The sequence below is a fragment of the Diospyros lotus genome, chromosome 8 (assembly GCF_014633365.1).
Source record: "Diospyros lotus cultivar Yz01 chromosome 8, ASM1463336v1, whole genome shotgun sequence".
NCBI lineage: Eukaryota > Viridiplantae > Streptophyta > Magnoliopsida > Ericales > Ebenaceae > Diospyros > Diospyros lotus.
This window is the reverse complement of record NC_068345.1, coordinates 8,766,194-8,777,472: the sequence shown is the minus strand read 5'-3', so window position 1 is coordinate 8,777,472 and position 11,279 is coordinate 8,766,194. Positions and strand designations below refer to the sequence as shown.

Sequence of the window (11,279 nt, the reverse complement as noted above, 5' to 3'; positions counted from 1 at the left end):
CGACAGTGTGGAAGGCGAGATTGACGGTAGCTTGAGAAAGAAGGGAAAAGAGGAGAGGGGGAGAGAGAGCGAGAGAGAAACAATGGGTTCTGTGTGAGATTGGGTTTAGAGAAAGAGAGAAAGACAATGGGTTTTGTGTGAGATTGGGTTTTGGGGGGGGGGGGGGGGGGGGGGGGGGGGGGGGGGGGGGGAGAGAAGGGTTGGGTTTGTTTTATGCATTTTGGTATTTTCAATTAGTTTTGATTAAAAACACCTAAAACAATATTTTTGTTGTTTTAGATTTTTTTTTATAATTTTTTTTATTTTTAAAAATACATCTTTAAAATAGCAAAATAAACGTATTTTTAGTATTTTAAAAAATTAAAAACTCAAAACAAACTGAAAATAATAAAAAAAACAGGGTCTTAAATTTTACCCACGGAGCGAGCTTTCTTTTGCCATAAGCCCTATCCTTTCCTTTTCTTTCACTCCCTCTCAACCCTTAACTTTATATACTATTGATATATTAATTATTAAATAGTTTATACTTATATATATAGAATTCTAAAACGAAACATTAAAATGATTTGATATTAAAATACCTCATTCTAATAAAAAATCTAAGAAGGTAATCAAGACGGAATTGACAAAGTTAGTTGGCAGACAGGATGCATTAGTAAAGCAATGGTTTTGTCTGAGAAGTCACGCCCAAAGGCCTGGAGTGACTGGAGTCAGAGACTTCCTCTTCAAGTGGGTGAGTGCTTGGTGAGTATGATAAAAGTCTTCTCCCATCTGTTTTCCTCCCAACTGAATCATTAATTTGTTTCTTCCACTTTGACCAAAACCACAGAAAAAAGAAAAAGAAAGACATGGCAATAAAGATGTCCAAATGGCTGGTTACGGGGCTGAGCCTGGTGGCAATCTCCATTCTTCTATCTCCCAGTACTAGTAATCGTTCCATGTTCAGAACCGTCAAGGCCATGTCTGATCGGGGCGGCGCCGGTGGTGGTTCCGGCCAACAGGGCCCCTGGAACTTCTGGCGGGGATGCGGGTCATCGCCAGATGGTAGCTGGCAGTACAGCTGGGGTACTGGTTCGGGGCCCGGTGGCAGCAGCTGGGGGTTCGGTTCGGGCTGGGGTGGGAGCGGCGGTGGATTCGGCTGGGGCGGCTCTGGATCGGGCGGCGGATCCAGCGGTGGCATGATTTCAATGGCGGGTATGGTGTTGGCCGTGCTCCAAACCCGTCAGGTCAACCCAGGTCCGATGGGGAACCAAGGTGAATAAAGTAAACACGTGTACGGACACAAATATATACACATATATATATATATAGAAAGTCGAATAGGTACCACTCGTCTTGTGACTGCTATGTAAAAAAAATGGAACTCCTTTACAACATGTTTGTAAGAAGAGGAGATTTATCGGATTACTTATAAGAATTTTAACTTGCTTAATCATTTTTATTTATAGTCTTGTTTTTTTTTCTGATAAGATCCTTGCAACTCATATTATATTTAAGTGATGATATATATAAGAATTAATCATTAATTGAAAGTATTCGATTTAGGTGAGACTTCATCCGAGTGTACGATTGATCTAGATTGCGGGATACTTGTGTAGGAAGAAAGCAGGAATTATAGTCTAAGACTCAATTAGAATCACTTTATTCGCATACTTAAAAAATAAGAAAGAGTTCAAGAGAATTAAAAGATATGAAAATAGGATTGAATATCACATCTTTGGCTAACCTTTTGAGGTCCTCTTATACTACGGATGAGCTTTATAATGACAATGACAAAAGATTATTTATTTTTTTATTATTTCAAAAATATGAGATTAATTGAATTGGAATTACTAGATGTACAATCTACCAAAAAAATGAAATTTTCTAAAGCAAAAATGGTATCGAAGCTTCTGGCAGTGTGCTCGAACCCGTACAAAGGAGAGGGCCTCGCAGCGTAGGGCCTTGTTGTAACGCCTCACTTTCACAGGCGTGTTACAACTTAGGACAATTCCAGGACAATAAATTTTTTTCTTTCAAACATTAATGCTGCACCATATCATTCCTCGAAATCGTCCCAGAATTCTCATTTATTTATCTCGAAAGATAATCATTATACATATCAAATGAGATCGAAACCTGATATCTTAACATTAATCATAAATAAATTCTTCCATTTTCAACATTCCTCAAAATGTTCAGAATCTAAAGTAGCAGAACTTAAATATAGGGGCTACGTTACATACATTTCATTTATTATGCATTATGTTAAGTGTCATTTCATACCTCATTCATCCTCGTATCTGCTACAGTCTCCATCTGGAACGTTTGAATATTCCAAGGGTAAGGCCCAAGTTAGATGATGAATCATCTAAGTAAGGGTATAGAAAACATATTTCGTGCATGAATGCAATGTCTTTTCTCGTAGGTATCAACTGCACCCCTCATGCTATCTACTATTTTTGCGGCCACCTCTTTCGAAGCCGGGGTGTATGGGTGCACCTTTGGTAAAACAGCGGTGTCAGTTCATACTCCCTACGGCCTCAATGCGAGTGATCAATGATATCAACATGTATTTATGCATTTCATAATCATGTCATGTATGCAGTCTACGTGATGGGTACATATCAAAGTATGTCAATATGATGAAAACATTTTCGATGAACATAAGTCACTTACAACCAAGCATTTTCCATAAAACTAACTTTAATTGGAAGTACCACTTACCTTCTCAAGCTTATCGGGCTACCTCGATATCCGTGCCTTGACTCGTGCATCGCCTCGATTTGCGTGTCAATCTCAAAATCCGCACCAGTCACTTCAACTTAAGCCTCAAAATATCCTAATCACCACAATTATTTAAATAAGTATTAAAACCTATTTTTCCATAATTTATGTCATTTTCTATCATTTTTTCTCTATTTCTTCCTATTTTTCCTCAATAAATCCAGATTAAATATTTCTAAAATATTTTCTCAAATATTTCACTACGAAAATTCATAAAATAATATTCCTAAATTTCTGAAATTTTCTAAGAAATTTTACTTATCTTAACTTAGCTTCATCGGCTTCCTCGATATACGTGTCTTGATCTCGAAACGTGTGCCCGAACTATTTTCTCGCCCAAAATATCTTAAATATTAATAAATATCCAAACCCTATTTTTTGGATTTTTTTTCCAAAAATTTTCCCTATTTTCTTCTTTTCCTTTCTTTTCTTTTCTTTTCCTTTTCTTTTCTTCTTCCTTCTCCTCTTCTTCTTCCTTTTCTTCTCTTCTTCTCTTCTCTTCTTCCCCTGCACCTGCACGAACCAGCCTCCACCCACGCACTGCCACCGCCTTCACCAACTGCTTGGCGCCTCCCGACGGCCGAGCACCAGCCTCCAACCTTGCTAAAAGCTGCTCGCGCAGCACCCCGACCCCGCGCCCAGCCGTTGCTTGCGGCCCTGCTCACTACCCGTTGACCATGGCTGCGTTGAGCTTGCGACCATGGCCGCTCACTGCTGCAACAGTCACCTCCGTTGCTTCCTTGCGCCACCGCAAGCCACCCAGACCTTACTGCCATCCTCAGTTGCATCTTCCCGCTGCTACTCCTTCTTCCTCGTCCGCCATGGCTGAGCATCGAAGCTCTGCTTCGCGGCCATGGTCGCCTTTGGTCGCTGGAAGTGGCCACTCCTCGGTCGCTCACTCTCTCTCCCACGATCTTACTCTCTCTTTCTCTCGATCTCACAAGCTCTCTCTACCTCTCTCTCTCGACCAAAGCTTTCTTCAAACTCTCTGCTCCTCCATTTCTTGCTTCTTTCCTCTTCATTTCTCATCCTATTTATAGGCAAGCCAGCGCCCCAAACCTACCATATCTTCCTTAAATCCAGCTGCTCAAATCCCACTGCCATTTCCTCAAATCTTGCTGGCACGATCTCTCCATTTTTGCATCCAAAATCTCGGCCATTAAAGCTTCACAAAAGCTGGCCATCGTGCACACTGCTACGCCACTTATATATACAACTATATATATATATATATATTACACTTATATTAATAGAGAATTTATACTTTTAAACCTCCAATTTCATTCTAAATTCATCAGGACAATTGCTTAATTCTAATTACATTCTTAAACACTGAATTAGATTATATTTTAATATAAAAAACGTAAAATTAATAATCCAAGATTTACTCGATAAAGATGATTCCGCCCTAATGTCCTCACCGGGCTGTTGTTCCATCTCGAAACTGCCGAAGGGTTGCTTATTACGCAAAACCGAAGCCCCCCTAGGGTTCCGTTGATTTTTCGGGAGTCCCCTAAGACAATTCGATTTTACAGCCTAATTAGTAGCTATATTTTAACTGTACCGAAAACTATTCTCGATCTCATTTCTTTCGATACCATAAATTCTATCTCGGAACGCTCATCGAAACCATATTATTTTCTTTAAACAATTTCACTCTGAGGCATTCCCTACAGTCGATCCAGTACTTATAACTGTTATCAAGCCAAATTTTTTATATTCTAAACTCATCGAAATTACGTGGCAACCTCATACGAACATGGGGTATTACACTTGTGGCCAAAGCCTTACGACAAAAGGTATTGAGGCAAGGTGGCTCGCACCAAAGGGCCTGGCGACAAGATGGCTTACAGTAATGGTAGGCCTCATGGCAAGGCACCCTCGCAGCAACAAAAGGCTTGTGGCAATGGCAGGCTCGCAACAACGTGGCCTTACGACAACAAAGGCCTCACGGCAACATGGCCTTGCAGGAAGGGCAAGCTCGCTGCAACATGGACTCACGGAAAGGTCGGGCCTTGTGGCAAGCCCTCTTGCCTCTGGATGACTGACACATGTCGACACCTAATCCCCTCGTGATGCGCGCTCTATAAATACCTAGCTACAAGACATTGAAAGGGACTCTAAAATTCAATAAAATTTCGACACATTGACTACATTTTTACTTTTTTCGCGAATAATTATCTCTATCCGGCACTAATTTAAGCATCAGATGGTCATCGCGAGCAAGGATTCCCGCGAGCCTTCTAACCAATTTTGGAGTATCAACAAGGCAATATTCTTGAGGCGAAAACCCTTAATGCGAGACCTTTGCGATGAGATCCTTGTGGCGAGATTTTTGTGGCAAGATCCTTACGACAATAGCTTTGTGGTGAGATCCTTGTGGCGAAGTCCTCATGGCGAGATCCTTGTGGCAAGATCCTTACGACAATAGCTTTGTGGTGAGATCCTTGGGGCGAAGTCCTTATGGCGAAATCCTTGCGACGAAGTCCTTATAGCGAGATCCTTGCGGCGATAGCCTTGTGGCGAGATCCTTGTAGGGATAGCCTTATGGCAAAATCCTTGTGGCAAGATTCTTGAAGCAAACATCCTTGTGGCGAGATCCTTGGGGCGAGAGTCTTGAAGCAAGCATCATTATGGCGAGATCCTTGTGGCGAGAGCCTTGTGATGAATCTCCTTGAGGCAAACATCCTTGTGGCGAACTCTCTTATGGCAACCTTATTTCACTGGACACCGAGCTCAAACAGATCTCACGTCATATGATTTAATTGTTGTATTTTTTACAACAACACTAAATGAGTGAATTATCTTGACCTAAGTTTATAGAAGTTCATACTCACATAGCATTAAGAAGACTTAGAATGTTAATCTCCTATTCTTCCTATTAGATCTTATTTTGTTTTATTTCTTAAATCTCAAGAACTGGCTCAAATTGAGGGCTTACTGGATAGATCCTTAAAATCTTTTTCTACTTAAACTGTGTTTGTAATGATAAGTTGATAATGACTATCTTTATCATGTTTTAAAAAATATTGTGATGTTCATCTTTTATCCCGATTAAGTTTTTTTTGTTTACCTTATTCCAATAAACTCGAGAATATACTTTAGAAGTCGTAGTCTCTGTAGTCATTGAAGGTCTTTTATTTGGTCATCTAATCAAAGTCAAACTATAAACTAATAGGATATTAACTTCTGAATTGACTCTAGTTACATGATTTTCTTTCTAACATTATCACTAAGAATTCCTACAAGTTCTTATTAATTTCTCTACTTTTGTTTTACTAAATCTTGTCCCATTCTTTTCATGCACTCTACTCACAACCACTCTATTGCCCTTCACATTTTATATATTCAATTTGAAAAATATAGTAAAAAATATTTTGGTGTTCATCTTCTATATCGAGATTAATTTTTTTTTTGTTTAGCTTATTCCAATAAACTAGAGAAAATACTTTTTCTAGTCGTAGTCCTTATAGTCATTGAAGGTTTTTTATAAGGTCATCTAATCAAAGTCAAACTATAAACCAGGGCGTATCCACGTGTGGGGCTACCGAGCCTCGGTCCATGGTAGCCCATAATTAAAAATATTTTTTTATATAAAAATTATTTTTTAATAATAAATTAGTTAAAAAAAATTATAACTCATTCCAAAATCTGTAACATACAGTTCTACATCTCAAATAAAATAATTTACCTGTCCTTACATAAATTTTTGAATCTACCCTGCTATAAACTAATAGGATATTAACTTCTAACATAACTCTAATTACATGATTTTCTTTCTAACATTATCACTAAGAATTTCCAACAACTTCTTATTAATTTCTCTACTTTTGTTTTACTAAATCTTGTCCCATTCTTTTCATGCACTCTACTCACAACCACTCTATTGCCCTTTACATTTTATATATTCAATTTGAAAAATATAGTGTAAAACTAGAAGGATAATGCAATCCCTTTTGTCACACATGTTTTCGGGCGTTATACAAAACAAGAGGATATATTTTCAATGTCAAAATAGAGAAATTAAATACAATGCTACATTTGTTTGTATACACCCAAAATCAAACATTACAACCTACTCATTGCGCCCACATCAAACAAAAGTTAGTCAGGCAATCGATTAGCATTGAAGTTGTGACAATAATGAGTTACTTATTTATTCATTATTATATGCTTGTTTATTGGTAAATATTTAAAATATATTTTATGTTTATATTCTTTAAATGTGATTTTTTTTGTAATTATTTTAATTTAAAATAAATAAATAAAGCTGACTCAGTTGTCACTCCTAGCTAATTCCTAATTTCACTTGCCTCGATTTTCTTAGTATTGAGAAAGGAATCAATTTTTACATTTAAATAATATTTCTATTATAGGTTTATCCTATTAATTAATAGTTTAAAAAAAATTATATTATCCGCATCAAACAACATAATATTTGTCCGACGCAGACAAATGTTAGAAGGCAGATATGGGCCCCACCCCTTCCTTTCCTTGTTAGCCAAGATAGGGCAACTCGACACAACCAACAAAACAAAACTCTTAATAATTCTATTATTGAAATCTCATATAGAGAGAATGAGAATCAACCCCAACAATTTTATGCATCTCAATTTGAGAGCAACATTCATATTTAACTAGTAAAATATTTAAAATACCCTTTATTTAGCTTCACAATCATATTGATGATGAAATCTAAACCAATGGCATTTTAGGCATTTTGCCTCGTTAGCTAAGAACTCATCTCTCCAAATAGGCCACTTCGAAAAGCAGCTCATCATTATTCTTCGGATTAATGTGGCATGGTATTATTTGGCCGCATCTATATTTATATTTATTTTAAAAAGCAAGATATTCCACGTGAATAATGCTTGTTAATGGTAGAAAAAATAGGATATGAAAAGTATTTTAAATAAAAGTATTTTTTATTATATTTTTTAAATTTATATGACAATTTTTGAAAAAAAAAGATTATATGACTTCTTATTTAAAATTATTCAAATAAATTTATCTTAAATCTTATAGATAAAAAAAAATTACCTATATATCTCTCGATGTATTTCAAAAAACTTAATAAACAATTTAATAAAAAATTTAAAATGATTCATAACATTATCTTGACCATTCCATATCTTGGTCTAAAAAATATTCAAATATTATTTTAATACAATTTTATCTTACTCATTCTAACAAACGCTATATTAAAATATACTTAAAATTTCTTCGAATCTATCACCTATTTTGTGATATTGTCACGCAATTCGAATCTAAGTATTAAAATCAAAAAAAGAAAGGAGAGTAAAATAGGAACCCTACCCCCCTGGCCAACGGTTTCGGTGCATTACCCTGCTCCTGCTGCATGTATCATGCATATGCATTGTTGGTTTGGAAATAGTGCAATTTTTCCTATTGTTCTAGATGGTCAATATGTTTACCTCACCAAATAAGAAGCTGCGTCTACTGTCTCCCATTATGTTTCCTTTGATTAAAAAAAAAAAAAAAAGGATCAAAGTTTCAAGAATCGTTTGGATTTTTTTATAAATAACGTAACCAGAGATTTTTATTCGATTTTAACTACTATACTACTTTCGTACAAAAACAATAAGTTAAATCTTTCCTAAACTTGGACCAAATTTAGGATAAGGGCTTAACTGTGCTACTTGGGCCTAGTGGCTTGACCCTTACCTTGTCAACCCTAGTCCTGTCGATGGCCTGAGCCCGGCTAAGTTTAAAAAAGTATTATTGCGAAGGTGAGGTTATATAATATTCTATGGATAAAATTAAAATTAAATATAAAGTTTAGAATTATTTTTTTTAAAAATCAAATTAAAATTAGATCAAAAGTTCAATTTTTTTTTATTTGGTAATTTGTCCAAAAAAAAAAGTAAAAAAAAGCTAGTCAAGCTGCCAAGTATAAGGTTGATGGGCCTACTGAAGACTAAACCAAAACTAAGTCCAGCTCTGCCCAACTGCAGGCCTAAGAACAGACCCATTAACAGGACATTTGGATTAGGCCGACAATTCAAACTGGGTCCAGCGAGTAGAGAATGTTATTAGCATATGGATACACATAAAAAATTATGTATAATTTTAATAGACTTTATTGATATTCAAAAATTATGAAATATTTTTATAGAAGGACTAAACTTGTTGATATTGAAAAATTAATAAGAAAAACCTACTAATGTACCCAAGTCCGTTAGTGATAAAGTCGAAAGGGCTAGCCACCAATAAAAGAGCACGAAGCCCACAAAGAAAGCAGGCCTCGCATAATGGACCCTGGAAACGGCTCTCGAAGTCTCTAGGAGACCTTCGCAAAAGGCTTCGATAAGGGAAGTAAGACACCTCTACAGGAGAGGACTCAAGTCTCCATCAAAGTCTGAGGGTCTACTAGAGACCCTCCCATAAGACACCTTTCATGAAAATAATGTACAAATAAATATCTATGATTCCCACTAACTCTCTAGTCTTAATCCCAGAAGTCACAAGCTTTAAGTTAGGCAAAATTTTAGTATATTGTAAAACACAACATTATAATTATTAGGCAAAAAATTTAATAATATCATAGCCTCACTAGTATCAACTAAAACTTGATTAGTACCTCTTAATAATAAAGTAAATCTAGTAAACTCATCAATATTTTTATCCATAGACTTAGATGCATTCATTTTAAAATTAAATAACATACCCTTAAAGTAAACCAAATTAGGAGCAATCTTAACAGAATACAAAGAATCAAGTTTATTCCAAAGATCAATAAGAGTATTCATACCATCAATCTTAAGAACGACACTGTCTCCTAGGTGAAGAAATATGAGGTTGTAGGCTTCTTTTCTGATCTCATCGATCCTTGTTAATTGTTTTGCTATACATTTCCTATCATCGAACTTCAGTGCAATAAGTACTTTGTGATGAGATAGTATAACTCTCATCTTCTTTTTTCAGCTTCCAAAATCGTATTTCCCATCAAATATTCTGATTTCAAATTGAGTTGATGTCATATTCACCTTACATGAAGGTACCCTAAAACTCTAGTTAGTTACAACTTCCATATACATATCTCACTCACTGTACATTCAATGACTCACTAACAAAAATATCCCATAATCACAAAAAGAGATTAGAGGCAAACACTAAGAGTCATAGGGAAAATAGAACCTGTACAGAGAAGATCGTAAATGAATAAGCTCGAATGAAAATAAAACCCTAAGAAGATAATCGGAGGCTGTGCTACACGAATCTCAAGGAGAAATGGGGATTAAATAGGCAAAGCAACTGTTGGAATAAGATCAAATTAACGGCTCTCAAAGCAGCAGGCAAAACGATAAGACAATCATGTCAATTAAAGAAACGACATGAGAGGTTGCTGTTTTGGTCGTCCAACTCATGGGCTCCAAAACAATTGGAGCAGCTAATGAGTGGTTGCCAACTACCCTCCATCTCCTTAGACTCCAAACTTTGCATTTTGGAGCAGCTAATGAGCGATTGCCAATTAATCCTCCATCTCCTTAGACTCCAACCAATAGTGTAGAATGAAGTTCAGAGCCGGCCTTGGCCCAAGGCTACCGGGGTTATAGCCTAGGGCCCATAACTAAGGGGGGCCCAATGATTAGAAAAAATTTAATAAAATATATATTATATTTATTTTTATCCCCCTATTCTCTTTCCCCTGCCCCTCCACTCAAAAGTTGTCCCATATAATTTACATTTTGTCTCTAACTACCTCCTTCACTTTCACAAAATTAATCTCTTTATTCCCTCACTATTCTCTCTCCTCCCCCACCCCCCATCTCTTTCACGGCAAAAATTTGAAACCCAACACCATTCTCTCTATTTCTCTTCCTTTAATTTTCTCTCAACAATATATCAATAAACCATTGATTTTGTAAAATCTAATTGTTTGATCTTCGATTTCATCGTATTTTCACCATGAAAGTGGTCTTGATCTATAAGAAGGTAAGTCTTTTAAAATTTTTAGCAATTATTTTTAGTTTTCAATACAGATCCATGATATATATTTCAAGTTTTAGTTATGTATTGTTATATTGGACTATTAGGGACGTCAATTACATAAGAAACAATACTTATTGCTAAACCAGTGAGGTATAATAGATTTTGATCAAATTACATTGTTATGCCAAATTAGGAAATTTGTCATTTTTTTTTGTTTTAGGAATTTTCTACCCAAAAAATTTGTAAATTGTAATACATATCTTTATTAACTTTTTCTTCTTTATTATTTGATTCATCAAAAAACTTTTTCTTCATTTGGGGTTTTGTCCCATTGAATTTTTCCCAAACAAATTGCTTGCTCTAACTTCAACTCGATATTTTTCTCTTAATCATTGCGATTAAACAATCAGAAACAACAAACTATTAACTTGCTAAAGCATAGAATGATAGAAATAGCAAGCAAATAGCTCGGTAAGCAGTTTTGCTACTTTTAACAATAACAGATAGCTTGAACAAGTTGACTAATTAGAACAAACACTGAAGGTTATATAACGGCCCAC

General features: G+C 35.9%; 1 protein-coding gene across 1 annotated transcript; it reads left to right on the top strand.

Moving 5' to 3' along the window:
• Positions 1-717: 717 nt before the first annotated feature.
• Positions 718-1,456, top strand: LOC127808256 (uncharacterized). The gene is made up of 2 exons (XM_052346709.1): positions 718-733; positions 830-1,456. Exon 2 carries the CDS (start codon positions 849-851, stop codon positions 1,260-1,262), a length of 414 nt encoding a protein of 137 aa, XP_052202669.1. The 5' UTR covers positions 718-733; positions 830-848; the 3' UTR covers positions 1,263-1,456.
• The last annotated feature ends 9,823 nt before the right edge of the window (positions 1,457-11,279 follow it).